At 42.2% G+C, this 18046-nt stretch overlaps 1 protein-coding gene across 17 annotated transcripts in view; it reads right to left on the reverse strand.

The window, feature by feature from the left end:
* HERC1 (HECT and RLD domain containing E3 ubiquitin protein ligase family member 1) overlaps positions 1-18046 on the reverse strand; it is a 237851-nt gene continuing 219805 nt past the window's right edge. For 13 of the 17 annotated variants that reach the window (XM_044925089.2, XM_044925090.2, XM_044925098.2 and 10 more), the window contains 11 exons: positions 15968-16070; positions 14264-14433; positions 12728-12866; positions 10639-10808; positions 9433-9602; positions 9010-9175; positions 8114-8190; positions 7010-7262; positions 6158-6310; positions 3502-3807; positions 1-637 (listed from right to left, as the gene is read on the reverse strand). In XM_044925089.2, the coding sequence (XP_044781024.2) occupies positions 452-637; positions 3502-3807; positions 6158-6310; positions 7010-7262; positions 8114-8190; positions 9010-9175; positions 9433-9602; positions 10639-10808; positions 12728-12866; positions 14264-14433; positions 15968-16070 (1893 nt within the window). In that variant the 3' untranslated portion in view covers positions 1-451. The other 4 variants (XM_044925099.2, XM_044925102.2, XM_044925101.2 and 1 more) reach the window with 4 other exon arrangements.

Consider the following 18046-nt stretch of genomic DNA (forward strand, 5'->3'; position numbering starts at 1 on the left):
TTCCTGAATCAGCTTTATTTATCTGCATAAGGAACCCTGCACAGGCAATTCAAATTAAAACAAAATAAATATATGAATATTCATGTAAAACTGTCCTTTCTAATGAACAATTATACACAATGTACAATTCCATGTTCACTGGGCGGGTTTACAAAAATGTACCATTCCCAACTAAAAATGCACCAAAATGGTTCCATGCAAACTTATCAAAAGTGACCAAAAGTATGGAGGGAAAAACCTGACTGAGAGCACTTTGTCTTTTTTTTTGTACAATCACAGAAAAATAAAAACATCTAATCTTTGTTATCTTTAGAGTAACTAAATGTGGCCACTGTTTATAATGTCGGTGTATGTTCCTAAAACATCTATGTAGTTACCATAAAAGTGTATCAACATTAAACTGGAAGTGAACATTATCGAGAAGAAAGAGGGGTGATGGCACCCTCGGTAGTCAGTAGTCAGTGTCGGAGCCCTCAGCGTTGTCCACGTTTCGCGAGAGCATGTAGTTGTCCATGTCGATTGATCGGCAGTTGTTGATGGCGTAGCGCAGGCGCTCAGCCATGACCAGCTGGCTAGAGTAGGGGGGCAGTCTCAGCTGGAAGAAGCAGGTCTGTGAGGTAGGCAGACTGTCGTAAGGCTGTGGAGAGAGAGACCCAGAGCTGTGACTGCAGCATTAGGCGGTCATGGCAGGGGCGGGTGGGGAGCAGCGCTACTCATAACCACCGCCTCCAAGGCAGGAGAGCATTTCTCCCTGCCTGCAGGTGGGCTCCACGAACAGGACTGACTGCATGGCCACCTGGAGAGCAAGCAGAGGCTTGGCCGTGGTAGGGAGAGCGCAGGCTCTGGTGTCCTGTGGCCACCTCGCTTTTGGTGAAGATGCTTCTTCCCTCTCCTCACTCTTCGAAGGCCCTCCCATGTGACATGAGAATGAGCCCTGCCTGGTGGGGTTACTTGGGAGAACATGCTTCACATGGTGCCTGCCACAGGGCAACAGAGTTCACTCCCTTTCACCAGAGGGTGCAAACTTGAAGCTGCTATGGAGATGCGCCAACAGAGCCAGTGAAATGGAAGGAACAACTGAGGGAGTCACCACACTCATCCCCTCACTGTCCTCCTAGTGAGCCTTCTGCACCCTTTGCCTGCCATCCCACCACCGCTCCGATGAGGAAGGAGCAGTTCATGAAACCCCAGCCCGCCTCTTTAACTGATGGTGATACAGTTATTTAAAACAATAATTATGATGCTTAGTAGCAAGACAGAAAAGTGCTGGGGATAGATTATTAGGTGAATATAAATACAATTTATATAAAGTTCCAAACGTGTCATGCAAAAATGTGTATGCTTGAGGAATTACACAAAAGTGAAAATGGATACCACTAGAGGGACAGGGTTCCTGTCTCTCCCTGCAAACACTGTTCTGCCCTGCAAACACAACTGTTTTCCAAACTATCTATAATGATAGTAATGATATATACTGTTTTTATAATTTAAAAAAAGTTTCAAAAAAAGAATCTGCCCTCTCTTTCTCACTGAACTCCTGGAAACCAGCCCTCCTTTTTGGAACTTGATCAGGTGAGTGCATTTCTAAGAAGTGGGAGATGGAAGGCCCAGAAGCTTAGCTGTGCCAGAGCCAATGACGAATGCAAAAAAACCACAACCCACAAAAACACTAAAGGGGAGTGTCAACAGGTGGCTCTGATCTGGAAACTGGAGAAATGGTTTAAAAGTCACAAAGGAGAGACCAATAGTGGTCAGTTTCCAGAGTATAAAACTTTCCAGGCAGGGATGTTTAGTGGATTAACTCCTGGGATGGCAGGGTAGCCCAGAACAGATATAAGGCAAGGCTTTTTTCCAGAACTGAATAGAAGCAAACCATTTCCTCCTCTCTGAAGCAACAAAATAGATTCACAGCTTTTAGTTTCTGGCAAGTCATGTAGAAAATTCATGGGAAGGCTCTTTTCATAGCCTTTCCTGTGTGAGGCCTCTCCAGCAAGCCTAGCATAGGAGTGGAGCCCAGGCAGGCAGCCTCAGGAGGCAGCAGGAGAGGGCCAGCTTTGACTACAGCAACTTTCAAGGGGTAGTTACTGGAAAAATACCAGAAAGGCTGTTACTGAAACTTGATGAAACTGATGGGATAGGCCCTTGTAACGAGGTCCTATTTTCCTTGCTGTTTCTGGAATAAACACTATGGGCCCAGCTCAGAGGACTGTCCAGCTTTTGGGGGGTTGAGAAGGACAAAAGAGGGGACACAGACACCTCTAACTTAATGTTGGGCTTGAGGGATGTACTAAGTGTCCAGGAGATGGACATAAGGAGATCTAAGTCTGCCCTAAGGAATAGTTAGGAGGCATAGGAAAACATCCAGGAGGGCTTCTTGGAGGAGATGACATTGGTATTGGGTTTAAAGGATAAATAAGTGCTTAACAGGTATACATGGAAAAGGAACAGGAAAAGAACTTTCTAAAGCAGAGGCAAGAGCCTACACAAAGGAATGGACATTTAAAAACAGTGTCCATGGGTGGTCTTGGAAGTTCTCTGGTGGCCTAGTGGTTAGGATCCTGGGCTTTCACTGTCATGGCCCAGGTTCAATCCCTGGTTGAAGAACTGACATCTCACAACCCATGTGGTGTGGCCAATAACCGCCCTCGCCCCCCAACAAAAAAAAACAACTAACCAAAAAAAACAGTGTGGTCTATCAGGAGAAAGGCAAGCAGCCATAATGGCCAGAAATAGTTAAGTGTCAAGAGGTGATATCAGAAAGCAGGGCAGAGGCCAGACTGTGGAGGTGTTTAAGGCCACTAAGGTGGTCAGCGTTTGTCCTGGAATCAACACAAGGGGGCCCTGAACAGTGTAAAAGAAGAGTGGCATGGTCAGATGGGTGCCTGAGAAAGAAAGATGACTCTGGCAGCAGCATGCATTTAAGGCTCTAAGCCGTTTTATTCCTGAGCCATCTGTCATAACGGCAGCTGGGCTGGTGCTCTGCAGCAGGGGCCTTTCATGAGGCTGCAGAGAAGCCGCTCTGCCTGTTCCGTGATGCACACCACACACGTAGCCGAAGATCATGTTACTGCTGCTCCTCGTGTCGTCACGTTCTTCTTGGAGCACGTGCACCAGTTAATGGTTAGTATCTTGGTGAAAACAAATAAACAAGACCGTGTCCCAGTGCAGAAGTCACATGATGAAAAGGCACAGGAAATAAGACGCAGAGGTAACAATGATGGCCCTTCTGCCAAGCTTGGCTTTCATTCAGGAAGATACTGGAAGATTCAGTGAAGGTTGTTGGTTGTGGTGTGATTTCTACATCCATGTAGGACTATTTTTTTTAAATTGAAGTTATGAGATGTTTCTAAACAAGTTTGTCCTGCTTGATTAAAAAGGAAAAAAAATCTGGAAATTCCAAGCATTAATCCTGAATTGGCAGGCCTACTTGAAGCCCAACATGCAAGCAACAAGGAAGCAACAAAGGCAGACATTACCAGAAAGAAAAAATATCTTACTTACCCTATCAACCTTCATGATTTGAAATCTCTGAGAAATATCAGCAGTGTTGGCTGGTAGTCGAGATCTTCCAGACACAAACCTCATGAAAAGCACACGCTCCTCGTTGGAGAACTCCTCCAGTGTGTGCCAGAACCACTGCACCAGCTGATGCTGCTCATCCACCTCCCGGTACCGTACCACTTTCTTCAAGACTTCTACAGAGATCTCAGGCATCCCACACACCATCTGCTCCAGCTGCTTTGCTGTGAGGAGGGACAACAGCGGCACAGGGACGATCCAGGACATTCCTTCTCGGACTGCAGCCACCTGCTCCCAGGAGAGGTTGTTCATTCAACATCTGTGTGCAGACTGGGCACCCATGGTGGACCCAATCGGGTTGGGCACCTCATGTTGCTCATCTGCTCCCAGGCCCTCTACTTGTCCCTCAGAACTGATATGACTGCACACAATCCAACCTTCTTGCCTCTGACCCTTTGTTAGAGTTTCTCCCTGCTTGTGGGATTCATACATTCTTTCTTGTCCCAGGTCAAGTCAATTCAGGGGCCCACCTTCTCAGCCCCACAAAACTGCAGCCCACAGGGGCCCTTCTAATGCCAACCCCACCCACTTACACTCCTAACCACACATGGCCACAGGCTGTTAAAACTGTTCTGTGGAATACATCTTCTCACCAGGGTAAGCAGCTTTTGGAGGATGTGTCTAGGGCTTCTACTGTCTTTGTAATTTATATTTTCTTTTGAAAATAGTTATATTCTTTTTGTAAAAATCATTTGTGCTGATTGTAAAAAAAAAAAAGTTAGAAAAGTACAAAGAAGAAAGTAAAACTGAGAAGTCCTTTCATAGGAAGGCAGTAAAAAGGATAGAGAATTTAATTAGGAGATGGGTCCTGAATCCCAGCCCCACCACTTCTTTTAATTTTCTCATCTGAAAAAATAAGGCAAATAATTGCTGCTCACATGATTATGATAGGTATTTTAAACGAGTCTCTCACAGTGCAGAGAACAGATCAGTTGAGGAGTGCCGAAGGGGTGCGGTCAGAGGCTGCCTACACAGTCTGTTTGGCGAAACTACTCCAAGGTTATACAATAGAGCATACTCTAAACACAGACCTACCACTGTTCAAAGTTTGTTTCATAAATAACTCCTCTACTCTTGGTCAGTTCAGAATCATCTGCCAAACAAGAGAACCTCAGAAGCCACATCTTGAGGAAGGCCATGGAGTTATGATTGTGTAAGGCTGTCATGCCCAGGGCTAAGGAATGAACGGGCAATAAAGACAGTCTCTGCTGACAGAAAAGGGAATGCCCCAGCCAAAATGTGCCAAAAAACAAGCTGAGGTACATGGATGGCTGCTTGAATGGGGAACAACTGGGACAGCTATAGGAAGAACATGGAGTTCTAAGAGACAAGGAGGAAGTGAAAGAGGAAGGTGGTATTGTTATCAAGAAAGGAACAAAGCCAGGGCAGAGCAGAGCACAGCTGCTGGAGAACAGGTCAATCTGGCCTTTATAGGAAAGGTCAGCACAAGAGCCTGGATACCATAGTTAAACCTGGTTTGTGATCGTGGCTTTGCCTTGGGCACATTACTTCATTTCTCTGGACTCCGTACATTCATTTCTGAAATGGTGATAGTAATTTCTATCTCCCCATCGAGTAACTATGGGGAAAACTGCACATGTGGGAGGATGCTACCACATCTGGCATGTTGGAAGTGACCAGGGAATTTTTGGTCAGTTATTCAGTCTATAAGGAATAAGCATCTTTAAGCACTAGAGACAAATCCTAAGCCCTGACTGTGTAAACAACATTGCTGACAGGATCCACTCTTACTAAGCTAAGGGGTATAGTTTTCTGACTAGACTTGGCCCAAAGCCAGAGTCGAAGAAGGAACCAGGAGCGAAGAGTATAGAATATATATAATTCAAAGTACTACACAGCCTCCGACCCTGCATCCAACTCTTGAGAAAAGCCCAACATCTCTGCAAATAAGGTATTACTGAATTGGCTACAAAGGACTATATAACCAAAATCACCGCTTTGGGACACAGTATTCATTTCTAAGGTCACTTATCATACTCCCGTCATTTACTAAATGCTTACTACACATCAGCACAGAACAAGGATATATAAGTTAGATATAAAAAATATACTCTTCATTCAATGTCTCACACGCTAATTAAAGAAAGAAGACCCAAACTCTGCAGCCTAATTCTTAGTCTACAATTCAGAAGTATGTGATAGCTTGAGGAATTTCTAGGTGACAAAAAAGATCTGCACAGTTACAGACCTAGAGGAAAGAGGCCCTCATGGGATCACAAGGCCAGCCTTCAGGGATTCATTCACATGGATCCTGAGCTGGAGCAGGACACTGGGCTGGGGGGCAGTAAGACATGAAGACAAAGAAGAATGAGGAAGAGTGAGAATAAGAAGGCAGGTTCCAAAGGCCTGGCCGAGGGCTTGGCCTCCAAGCCAAACACTGGCCAATTCAGGGCTCACCTAAGGCTTTGAGTAAAGAGCAGACCCTGAGATACGGCCTGAAAAGTCTCTGAATAGGGACTGAAATATAGATACAGATTAATCAACACCGTGAACTCATACAGCAAAAAGCAAACCTCTCAAACCTCTCATGTGAACCTCTCAAAATGTTTCCTCTCACCTGTCGGTCCATTTCATGAAGTCGATATTCAATGGCCCTCTCCACATATTCTTTCCTATTAGAAAACGTGAGTGGGATACTATTTCCTCCAGGGATTATAGGAACCATTTTGCCATCAGCGCTTTGGCCAACAAAAGAATCAAGAGGAATCATCTATGAATAGAAGAAAGAAGAATTTTTACTCCATAGTAGAAATGACCACAAAAAGTATGTTACACACAAATATAGCAGAACATCAACAGCATCAGAAATCTTATGGATGAAGACAAGGCAAATGAGATAGCTGATCAGGCTACTTCAGGGGTTCCCAACTTTTAGGATCTAATGCCTGATGATCTGAGGTAGAGCTGATGTAATAATAATAGAAATAGAGTGCATAATAAATGTAATGTGCTTAAATCATCCCCAAATCACCCCGTCTACCCCCATCCATGGAAAAATTGTCTTCTATGAAATCAGTCCCTGGTGGGTACCAAAAAGGTCGGGGACTGCTGGGCTACTTGATGAGCAGGGAGTGCTGACTCATCTGGTTTTCATTAAAAATGCAGTTGAATCTGTCTCCAAACCAGGTTTGATGAACTCTGGCTATCCCAGGCCTCCTGGGTTCTCTCTGTCCTTCACTCTAACTAGCAGAGAGAATGGATTAAAGGGGAAGGAGCAGAAGCTGAGTGCTGGAGCTGACTCCTGGAGCGGACTCTGTTAGCAGCTATTTAAACTTCTAGGTTGAACTGCTAAGTGTAGCAATGGTATACGGCATGGGTCAGCTGGACAGCAAACAGAAGGCTATATCTGAGTTTTACACAGGAAAATTCTCATCAACACCAGCAGAAACATGGATCAGCCAGGATTTACCTCATGGAAACTCTCCTCAGTAATCCCACTGTCTTCAATGTGAAGAATGCTGTTGAGAGTCTGCACGTAGAGCAGATCCACCTCTTCCAGGTCTTCCAGGGTGAGTGGAACACAGCAGAGCTGCTTCCACACCAGAGGGGCCAAGTGGAGGTCCAGAGGCTTCTTTGTGCGAATGGCAACCCCCATTAAGATTCCCAAGAACTTAAACTGCATTAAGTGTTCATCGAGGCAGGCAGAAGGATTAAAAAGGAACCTGCAGAATTAAAGGAAATACTTCAAACAAAGTTGTCCTCATTTCTATTATAAACAAGTTATCAAACAGCTAAAGCATTAGTCTAGACCTGTGCTGTCCAATATGGCAGTCATTAGCTACATGCAGCTATTTAAGTTAATTAAATAAAATTTAAAATTCAGTTCTTCAGCTCCTTTAACCACATTTCAGGTGTTCAATAGTGACCTATGGCCTACTGCTATTGTTCTAGATGGCACAGGGACCATATTTTGAATTACTTTGAAGAACCATAAAAAGGGTGAGTGAATGCCCATTAGTCCTTAAGCTACCTGCTCAAAGATGCCCTATTTCCTAAAATCATTTATCCTTTACATGTATACCTGTGGCAGATTCATTTTGATATATGGCAAAACCAATACAATATTGTAAAGTTAAATTAAAAAAAAAAAAAAAAAGTCCACGAAGCAGGATCCAAAATTCAAAATTTGACAAACACAGGAACAATACATGATTGCAAATACAAATTGCTGTGACTGGATAGCATTTCAAAGGTTTTAATGAATTTTAATTCATTGAGGGAAGGCCATGTGGGCCTTCAGAAATACAAAAGAAGTCTGGTTTCATTTTCAAGTCTGCACTTCCTCTATTCCTCTATATTATAATTCAGTTGGTCTCATAAGAAATAACAAGTCATGATGTAAGTGCCTCAGTTTCCTCTCTGTGAAAGGAGAACAGTAACAGTTCCTATTCCTTAGAGCTATAATGAAGATTCAATGGGATAATCCATGTACAACACTTAGAACAGTGCCTAGCATATAGTAAATGTGCACTGTTACTGCAGACATTCAGTAACACTTGCTGACTGCCCTTACCTGTCCCTATTGTAACCCACTTCTGCCGTAGCATTGGGAGATGGTATAAGAAGGTCCACAATACCAGTTTCAAGTTCCTGTAGAAGAATGAACAATTTCTTTAGAAATGCAGTTAAATGTATCAAGAAAATGAACCAATTAACATTAAAGATCATGTTGAAAAGAGAATATTGAGGAATTTATAATGCTATATGAGAAACAGCAGTCTCTGTAATTATTTTCGTGGCTGTAACTTAAAATGAATTTAGGAACTCCCCCATGGAAAAAATGTCCTGCAGTACACAGAATAAAGATGAAAAAGCCAATCCAGGGCCCGAGCTGGGGTATCTCTGAGCAGGGTATAGTGACATTCAAATAAACTTAATAAATGATAACCAAGTATTATTTTAGATACAGATTTATCAGAAAAATTCTTATACAAGGCAAAGCTGGAAGGATTAGAGCTGATTTGGAAGCAAAACTGTGACTGTAGATCTTAAAATATGGACTTGTTCAAACTCTTAAGATTTGTTTTTCTAATTTCCTTGGACCTTGGCTGTTCTTTGTTCTAAAAGCACCAAAATAAATGGGAGCACATGAGTGGTCCTGGATTTGTCTGTTACAGAAGTGTACATATGTGTCATTGCTGTTTCCTCTGTCTGCTATACAGAACAACAGATGGTAAGTCATTGGTAGATGGCCAAGCACTGGCACTAACTCAGAAACATATCTTCATGAAGCATTTCACAAACCCTTGCAATAATTCACATATACATTACTAATAGCATGGCTATATGTAAGCATCACAAATGAATTATTGCTTAGATTTATAAAAACATGCCACAGTCATCACTGGAAATAGTAAAACACCCACCATCCGAGTGGACAACTCAGCAGGGGACACTGCATGAATATACCTGGCACATCTCTGTGATTGTGTCATCAAACACTCCTCCGGCGTCATCAGCACCTTCTCCAACTAGCTTAACCTTCCAAGCTCGGGAGGGCAGACGGAGGTCTGAGGCATTCAGTTTAACTACTTGTCTCGCTATTTGAACAAAGATAGGCTTACACTTCCGTCCTCTTTAAAACAAAGAGAAAACAGAATAAAATATAATGCTCCCAAATCACCACAAATGTCACTTGAAGATATTCTCCCATCAGTGAAGGAACAGGCCAGCTTAACAACAGCCAAACACTGTGCTAGGCTCACTGTAATTACACTGGGTACTGACATAAAATACTATTACTATTCTACTTGACAAATGAGGAAGCTAAGGTTACAGAGATGAGTCAGTTGTAAGTCCCATTAATGAAACGTACACATATAACGTGCTCACCTGGTTGATATCCTCTTTACAGTGATTTGAGGTCCATAGTTTTTGCCTTGAACCATGGTTTTTCCTATAGAGCGCACCATTGGGAGGGTGTAGACTCTTGGGGCTAACAAAGGCCGAAGCTGTCCCTGCACAATGCCCCATGTTCCAGCATTATAATGAGACGTACTATTCTGTAACAGAAAGTAAGCTTAGCAGAAATGGTACAATCTAAGGCTTAAAAGAAGTAACATGTCACTTTTAGAAATGCACTTTAAAAGCATAAATCTGGGTATTAGCCCTTATTGGCAATTTATTCAAAATATTTTTCTGATAAAGTATGATTATTATTTTTAAAATACAGAAAAAGACATACACATAAGCACATAAATAAAATCATTCCTAATATTACCATATGGAGATGGCCCCATTAACACTTTCATCCACTTCCTTCCAGTTGCCTTCCTTTCCACATTTTCAAGATTGTACTATTTATATAAATTTTCTGTTTTTCTCACTTCAATTTATACCATAAACATTTCTCTCATTAACTATAAACAGGATGCTAACATTCTGTTAGTGCTGCACAGTATTCTGTTGCCAGGTTGATTATCTATTTCCAACAATGATTTCTCATGTCTCTCATACACCCATAACTGGGTTACCAAAAGGATTGTTGACTAACAGTTTTACAAACTAATACACATTTTGGCAGGCATGCCTACACATTAAACCAACAAACATAGCCAGCTTTCTTTCTTTCTAAATTACTAGACTGTTCTATAAAGACAATCAAATCAGCCAAATTTACTTTATCTCCCCACTACCCCTCCACAGGGTATGTTCATTTGTAAGGACAGCAGGAAGTCTCCAGAGTTTCTCACACTCACTTATACAACCCCTTTGACGGAGGTATTAACACTTTCGTGTGCTTAAGTTTTAAAATCATAAACTACAGTTTGTAGAAAATACATGTTTAGCCATTCATACTTCTTTGAACTTTCGACAAACCAAAACACTGAAGGAAGACCATTTTGTGTCCAACAGCATGATAACCTATATCTGGATCATCCTTAATCCAGCAATAAAATGAGAACAGAATTGTTGCCTTTTCTAGATCTCCTGGGTGCTAAAAGCATTAGCCATGGAGGAAGTATCTGAAGGCTGAAAAAAAGGCCCAGGGATGTGGTGAGCACAGCACAGGCACCGCTTCCTAAGCCAGCACGTTACCTGGTTGTTGGGGCTGAGGTTCAGCAGCCTCCAGGACGAGTACATGAGGTCAGAGAAATGGTAAAGCAGCCGGAGCCTGGCCCTCGCAGTGTGAATGCTCACCTCCCTCAGAGCCCCGTACTGGGGGGGCACTGTATCGGGCAGGCCCAGCTGCAGAGGCACTGACACACCTGACCAGACACAAATGCACACTTGTAAAGGAAAATGCATTGTTTTCATTTTTAGCATTTTGAAAAATTTCAAACACATACAGAAGTTGCAAGTATATAATGGAACACCCATTCCCAACACTTATAATTAATATTTTGCTATGTATACTTTATCACTTATTTATCAATTCCTCTATCCATCAATTCATCTTAAATTTTTGATGCACTAGTGTTGGTTTGTAAAACATCTTTTTTATTTATCATTATGGAAACTTACTTTTTTCTCCTTTAATTTACTTTCCCATTTACCTATGGACTTAGTTTCTTCACACACACACATACAAACCCAAAACAAAACAAAAAACCCAAATTCATTCTTTCACATTCAATAACATTTCATTCTTGACATCTTCATAATAACACAAGGTGTGGACCAGGACCAGAGAGGAAGTTCTGGAAAATGGAAATGGGCAACTCAGCAGAACCCCCTCCCACACTTACTAGGGCTCTGACAGAAAGTTAACATGACAGAATGAAAGATATGAGTCCATGATTCATGGAGGTTTTATACTGAAGAATAAGCTCTGTAGAAGCAAAGACTACAAGGACTGTATCCATGGGTATCCTCTTACAGAAATGCACAAAACTCTAAGAATGAGATACTCAACTTATTCGAGTTTCCTGCAAATAATCATTTGTACACCTCAGTTCTCAGAGGTATTTTCCTACTAGTTAAAGCTAACATGGACCCCCTCTGTCCATGGGGGTTGCAGAGAGTCACATGACTTAGCAACTAAACAAACATTTACTGACTACTTCTACGTGCCTGACACTGTTCTAAGAGCTTCATAAGAACTGATTCATTTACTCCTGCAGTTCTTTACAATAGGTGCTATTATTATGCTTTTTTTTTATAGACAAGGAAACTGAATCTCAGGGTCACCCAGCTCCCAAGTGGCGGATTCAACCTGAGCAATGTGGTTTTTGAGTCTGAACCTTTAGCCACCATGCTGTCTAGTCTCTGTCCTGAAGTGGAAGGGAAACCCTGATGGAAGCTGAAGAAGCCCCTGAGAACCTGAAATTGTCAGTGGCCTAGCAGCACTGCTCATTCTATTAGAACATTCTTGTTTGGAATCTACTTGGCAGGCCTACCTTGTTCTCTAAGGGAATCTAAGAGAAAACAATCGGTATGGGGAATTTTCCCCAAGGACCTGTGGCTAAGAAGTAGGGGGCTCCAAAAAGGGACAAGAAAACAGCTCTCAGGCACAAGGTCACTTCAGGGACATTCTAGTGCCTCAGATACCAGAGAGGACTTGATGGTCTATGAAAGAGGTAGCCTAATATGAAGAAATGCATAGGATGATAAATATCATACTTAAGGGAATGGTTACACTTGTGGGGAATGATATGCATTTAATTTTCTTTATATGTTTTGTAGATCTATAAGGTTTCATAATAAATTAAAAGCAAAACACACAAAAGACAGAAATATCCCATCACTGGAGTAAAATGCTAACAAATTTTTTTTCTGCTGTGCCAATGTATATGCAACATCATGTTTCAAACCACTGACTTGGGTGGAGAATTAGACAAGTGGTCTCAGGGCTTTTCATCTTTATTAACAGCATGCCTTAGAAAGCTATAATTCATCACTTTTACATACAAAAAATACTTCATTGCTGTTCTAAAACTATAAATTTGCTTGTCTAAGTAATATGTTTTCTTCTTTTGGGGAGCAGAGAGGCACTGCTATGTAATGAAGTCTGTAGGAGAATTGCCTGCTTTGAAAGTATCTGCAGTAGCACAAAGAGTGCTTTGGTTGTGTGCAGGAAGGTCTGATGGCTTCAGAATGGTGCCTGGATGCAGTGTGAAGCTGGCAAGCAGACAGTGCAGCTGGGGTGAAAGAGAGGTTGCCAGAGCACAGCTATTTCCTCCTTCACCTGGTGCTCTCGGCGGGACAGGCGGCGCTGTCCATGCAGCACTGTGGCAGCGGCCAGCTGAGATCTGCCGAACATTTTTCCCTTGCAGAACTGTTACCAGGGTTGGTTCTCGAACGTGGTTGGTATGACCTAAGCCAAGCTGGGAATAAATGAAAAATACTCAGATATTCAATTAGAAAGAGGAAGAGAGGAAGCCAAGACGATAAAATTTTGTCTTGGATGGTAGCAGACATAAATAAGTTACTATCTGTATCAAGCAACAGTATGAAAATAATGAAGTTAATTTGATTTTCTCTATCAGAATGATCCTCATAGCTCATTACTGTCTCCTGTAAATTAACCTGCAACAAGGCCATTCCAAATCTAGCAAAGGAGTCTCAATGACTGAAAACATCTTTTCCACCTCTAGACAGGAAATAAATTCTTGCAAAGTTAAAAAAAAAAAAACATATATAACAGAATGATCTCTAGAGTTTTTACTTAAAACACACTGATTTCTTGATTTTTAACATAGATTGCCTGTGTAACAGTAAATAAACAATTATAAAAATACACACAGAATAAAATTCTCATCTCCAGATCTCTGTTCTTCAGGCCTGACTAGAACACCCAGTGTTTTGGTGGCTGAGCACCTCAACATTATCAGGCAGGATAATGTCAAGGTCCGCCAGGGACCTTCCAAAGGTGTCCCCACATCAACTCTCTTCTCATTAAGACAATGTGCAACCAGAGTGATGACCAGCTTCCCCACCTGTTAATATAATGATGAGGAGACCACAGAGCCAAAATGAGGCTACTATGAATAATACTGGACCTTGAACTTGAGGGCTGCTGGTTCTAGAGGCAGCCATAAGTACAGCAGATTTACAGAGGAAGGGGATGTGGTTCTGCATGTGGAGCTGAAAGCCACTGTAGTAGGAGGCATCTCAGACCTCCTCCACCAAAGTACGTCCCTCCTCCACACACAGGATAGGATGAACACATCAACCTCTTGAATCTTTTGTCAATCTCTTACAGGCTCGGTTTATTGCTCTGCATAATGGGAGTGACAAGACCTCCTGAACAAACACAAATATACTTTGTACACTGTCATATCATAAAATATAAAAGTATTGTTGTTTTATTCTTTCCATTTTTTCAGATCAACTGATGCTTCCAGTACGTAATCTCTCTTATTACTGTAGTGAAAATGATGACAATGAATGATGATAGTAGCAAATACTTATAAATACAAATACCTGGCCATTTACTATGTGCCAGGCGCTTCTCAGTGTGTACACACACACATATATTGAGTTAATCCCCTTAACTACATTTGCTGTATTGCCATATTTCTCTTTAAACAATGATACATTTACTAGGGCACAAGCAACAGAGAGATACACACAACTGGACTGCAAATAATCTGTTGTAGAGCACAATGATGTGCTCAAGGCCTTGTGTAGATATTCTGAGTTTCTAGCTTATATCTTTGCCAAATGAACAATTTTGTCAGATTTCTAGACATGAGAGAACAGCAGTGAAGTAAATATTTACCTGACCCTCTGAATTGCTCCCCCAGGCATACACATCTCCAGTTGATGCCAATGCAAGTGTGTGTTCAGCTCCAACAGCCACATCTTCGATGACCACTCCAGCCAGGACAGGGATTTGCTGTGGTCGATTGTGATTGCGAGCACGCCCTTCTGGCAAGCCTATCAAGCGATCTGAAAAAATAGCAAAAGGACATTTATGGATGGTACACCATAGTCCTTTTCTAATTTCTAATGAGTCATTTAATGTCTATGGTGGTATGGCAATGACATATATATCTCACTGGGGCAAAAAATGGTTTTCTGGTAAGGTATACTGGATTCTGCGTGGATAAAGTTTAAAGCTGCTTCTTTGCAAAATGTCACAATCTCCTTATTCATAAAAATAAATGAAATTAAATCTAAAATGATTAGCTTACTTCAAACGAAGAGGTTACCTCTAGCATCCTCACACTTGAGAGGACTTGCACATAAGTTACAAAGGCTCTAGAGTTCTTGCAGCCTAAGAAAACACATCATGCAACCTTTCTTGTTCTCAAAGCCAACTTCTCACCTTATCTTTGCCACCAAACTCTACAAAGTGCAGGCTAGTTCCTGTTGTTTCACATGCTGTTTGGCTTGGCCACCTTCTGCAGCCTAACTTCCATTCTCATCACTGCACTGAAACTACTCTCAAAAGCCATGAATAGCACCTAACTGCCTACTGCAGCCCACGGAGCTCTACTTTACCTTCTGATAATGTGGCCTCAGCTCCTCCTGCCCCTCAGACACTGCACTGTCCTGGCTCACTGGCTACCTCTCTCTCTCTCCACTCCTTTCAAAGCCAACTCTCCTGAGTCCTCTTCCTGTGCTTACATGCCCTTTACTCACATTCCAGAGTTTTATCCTCTTACTCTTCTATCCCATGTTCTCTCCCTGGGTTTCTTAGAGCCTATTTATATGGCTTTAACTACTACATTATCCATTAGGCAAACCAACATCTCTATAAGCAATCTCTCTGGAGTTTCAGACCTAAATCTCCAGTAACTTGCCAGACTTCTCCATACATGTAGCCTAGAGTACATGGCCCAAATTCAATACGACTAAAACTAAGCTCCTTGTCTCTTTCCCCAAAACCAACCCCTTGTCCTGTCAGTGGTGTCAACATTCTTCCAAGACTAGAAACTTCAATCACAGCTTACTCCTTCCTCTTCTTCACATCTGCCTCAAACACCCTTCAGTCACTACAACTTGCCAGGAAGTTCCACTTACAAAAGTGAACACGTTTCCAGGGATGTGGATGGCTGGATCTGGATTTACTTAAGATTTGAATCCTGAATACTGTGAATTCCTAAGACCTGAGCCCCCAAGTCCCTGCAAGGGCTGGGAAGTGAGGCAGGATCCAGAGGAGCTCTGGTGGTCAAGGCAGTGTTTGTGGCAGCAAGGTAAAAAGGCAGCAGAGATGAGGAAGGGAAGGCTTTGGCAGGAATTCTTCTAGCAAGAATGAAGGCTCTGGAAGCGGGGGTGATCAATGAGGAGGAGAGTTTGTCCTAACAGCAAACATCATGAAAGAGGAGCTGAAAAGTAGCTGGAGAATGACAGTCACTCTTCACCCAGAATGAGAAGTGACTCAATTTAAGCATTTTCTATCTAGCTGGAGGGCACATATTTCTGTAATACATGTGTGCACAAAATAAGCAATATAATTAATGCCTGGGAAATGTCTTACCTTGACCAAAGGTATACACATGGCCATCTTTGGTTAATGCAACAGAAAACTGAGTTCCACAAGCAACTTTTTTTATTCCAATTCCACAAAGGACATCAACTTTCTGCAAAGTAAAAGGGTAAGGGACATACTTTAAAAAGAAAAACACTCAAATTTGCCCACTAGTATGTATAAACTCAAGGACTATCTTCCAGAAAAATATTAATACTCACCCACCTATTTCCAGTCAAATCCACACTCCTAAATGTTATTTTCTCATACTGCTCTGAAGACTACCTGAATTTGGGTGAGTTCTATAGGGGGTACAGGATGTTTGACTAAAATCCTCCAGCACCCCATGTGAAGTGGAAACACTGCTCTGCACAAGAGAAACTAAAGAGAACTCTATAGCTGTTTCAGATTAGATCAGTTGCTCAGTTGTGTCCGACTCTTTGTGACCCCATGAATCGCAGCACGCCAGGCCTCCCTGTCCATCACCAACTCCCGGAGTTCACTCAGACTCACGTTCATCGAGTCAGTGATGCCATCCAGCCATCTCATCCTCTGTCATCCCCTTCTCCTCCTGCCCCCAATCCCTCCCAGCATCAGAGTCTTTTCCAATGAGTCAACTCTTCGCATGAGGTGGCCAAAGTACTGCAGTTTCAGCTTTAGCATCATTCCTTCCAAAGAAATCCCAGGGCTGATCTCCTTCAGAATGGACTGGTTGGATCTCCTTGCAGTCCAAGGGACTCTCAAGAGTCTTCTCCAACACCACAGTTCAAAAGCATCAATTCTTCAGCGCTCAGCCTTCTTCACAGTCCAACTCTCACATCCATACATGACCACAGGAAAAACCATAGCCTTGACTAGACGAACCTTTGTTGGCAAAGTAATGTCTGCTTTTGAATATGCTATCTAGGTTGGTCATAACTTTCCTCCCAAGGAGTAAGCATCTTTTAATTTCATGGCTGCAGTCACCATCTGCAGTGATTTTGGAGCCCAGAAAAATAAAGTCTGACACTGTTTCCACTGTTTCCCCATCTATTTCCCATGAAGTGATGGGACCGGATGCCATGATCTTCATTTTCTGAATGTTGAGCTTTAAGCCAACTTTTTCACTCTCCACTTTCACTTTCATCAAGAGGCTTTTTTTTCAGTTCCTCTTCACTTTCTGCCCTAAGGGTGGTGTCATCTGCATATCTGAGGTTATTGATATTTCTCCTGGCAATCTTGATTCCAGCTGTGCTTCTTCCAGTCCAGCGTTTCTCATGATGTACTCTGCATATAAGTTAAATAAACAGGGTGACAATATATAGCCTTGACGAACTCCTTTTCCTATTTGGAACTAGTCTGTTCTTCCATGTCCAGTTCTAACTGTTGCTTCCTGACCTGCATACAAATTTCTCAAGAGGCAGATCAGGTGGTCTGGTATTCCCATCTCTTTCAGAATTTTCCAGTTTATTGTGATCCACACAGTCAAAGGCTTTGGCATAGTCAATAAACCAGAAATAGATGTTTTTCTGGAACTCTCTTGCTTTTTCCATGATCCAGCGGATGTTGGCAATTTGATCTCTGGTTCCTCTGCCTTTTCTAAAACCAGCTTGAACATCAGGAAGTTCACAGTTCACATATTGCTGAAGCCTGGCTTGGAGAATTTTGAGCATTACTTTACTAGCGTGTGAGATGAGTGCAATTGTGCGGTAGTTTGAGCATTCTTTGGCATCGCCTTTCTTTGGGATTGGAATGAAAACTGATCTTTTCCAGTCCTGTGGCCACTGCTGAGTTTTCCAAATTTGCTGGCATATTGAGTACAGCACTTTCACAGCATCTTCTTTTAGAATTTGTAATAGCTCAACTGGAATTCCATCACCTCCACTAGCTTTGTTTGTAGTGATGCTTTCTAAGGCCCACTTGACTTCACATTCCAGAATGTTTGGCTCTAGGTCGGTGATCACACCATCGTGATTATCTGGGCCGTGAAGATCTTTTTTATACAGTTCTTCTGTGTATTCTTGCCATCTCTTCTTAATATCTTCTGCTTCTGTTAGGTCCATACCATTTCTGTCCTTTATTGAGCCCATCTTTGCATGAAATGTTCCC

This window comes from Bubalus bubalis, chromosome 11 (assembly GCF_019923935.1).
Source record: "Bubalus bubalis isolate 160015118507 breed Murrah chromosome 11, NDDB_SH_1, whole genome shotgun sequence".
NCBI classification, from domain to species: Eukaryota; Metazoa; Chordata; class Mammalia; order Artiodactyla; family Bovidae; genus Bubalus; species Bubalus bubalis.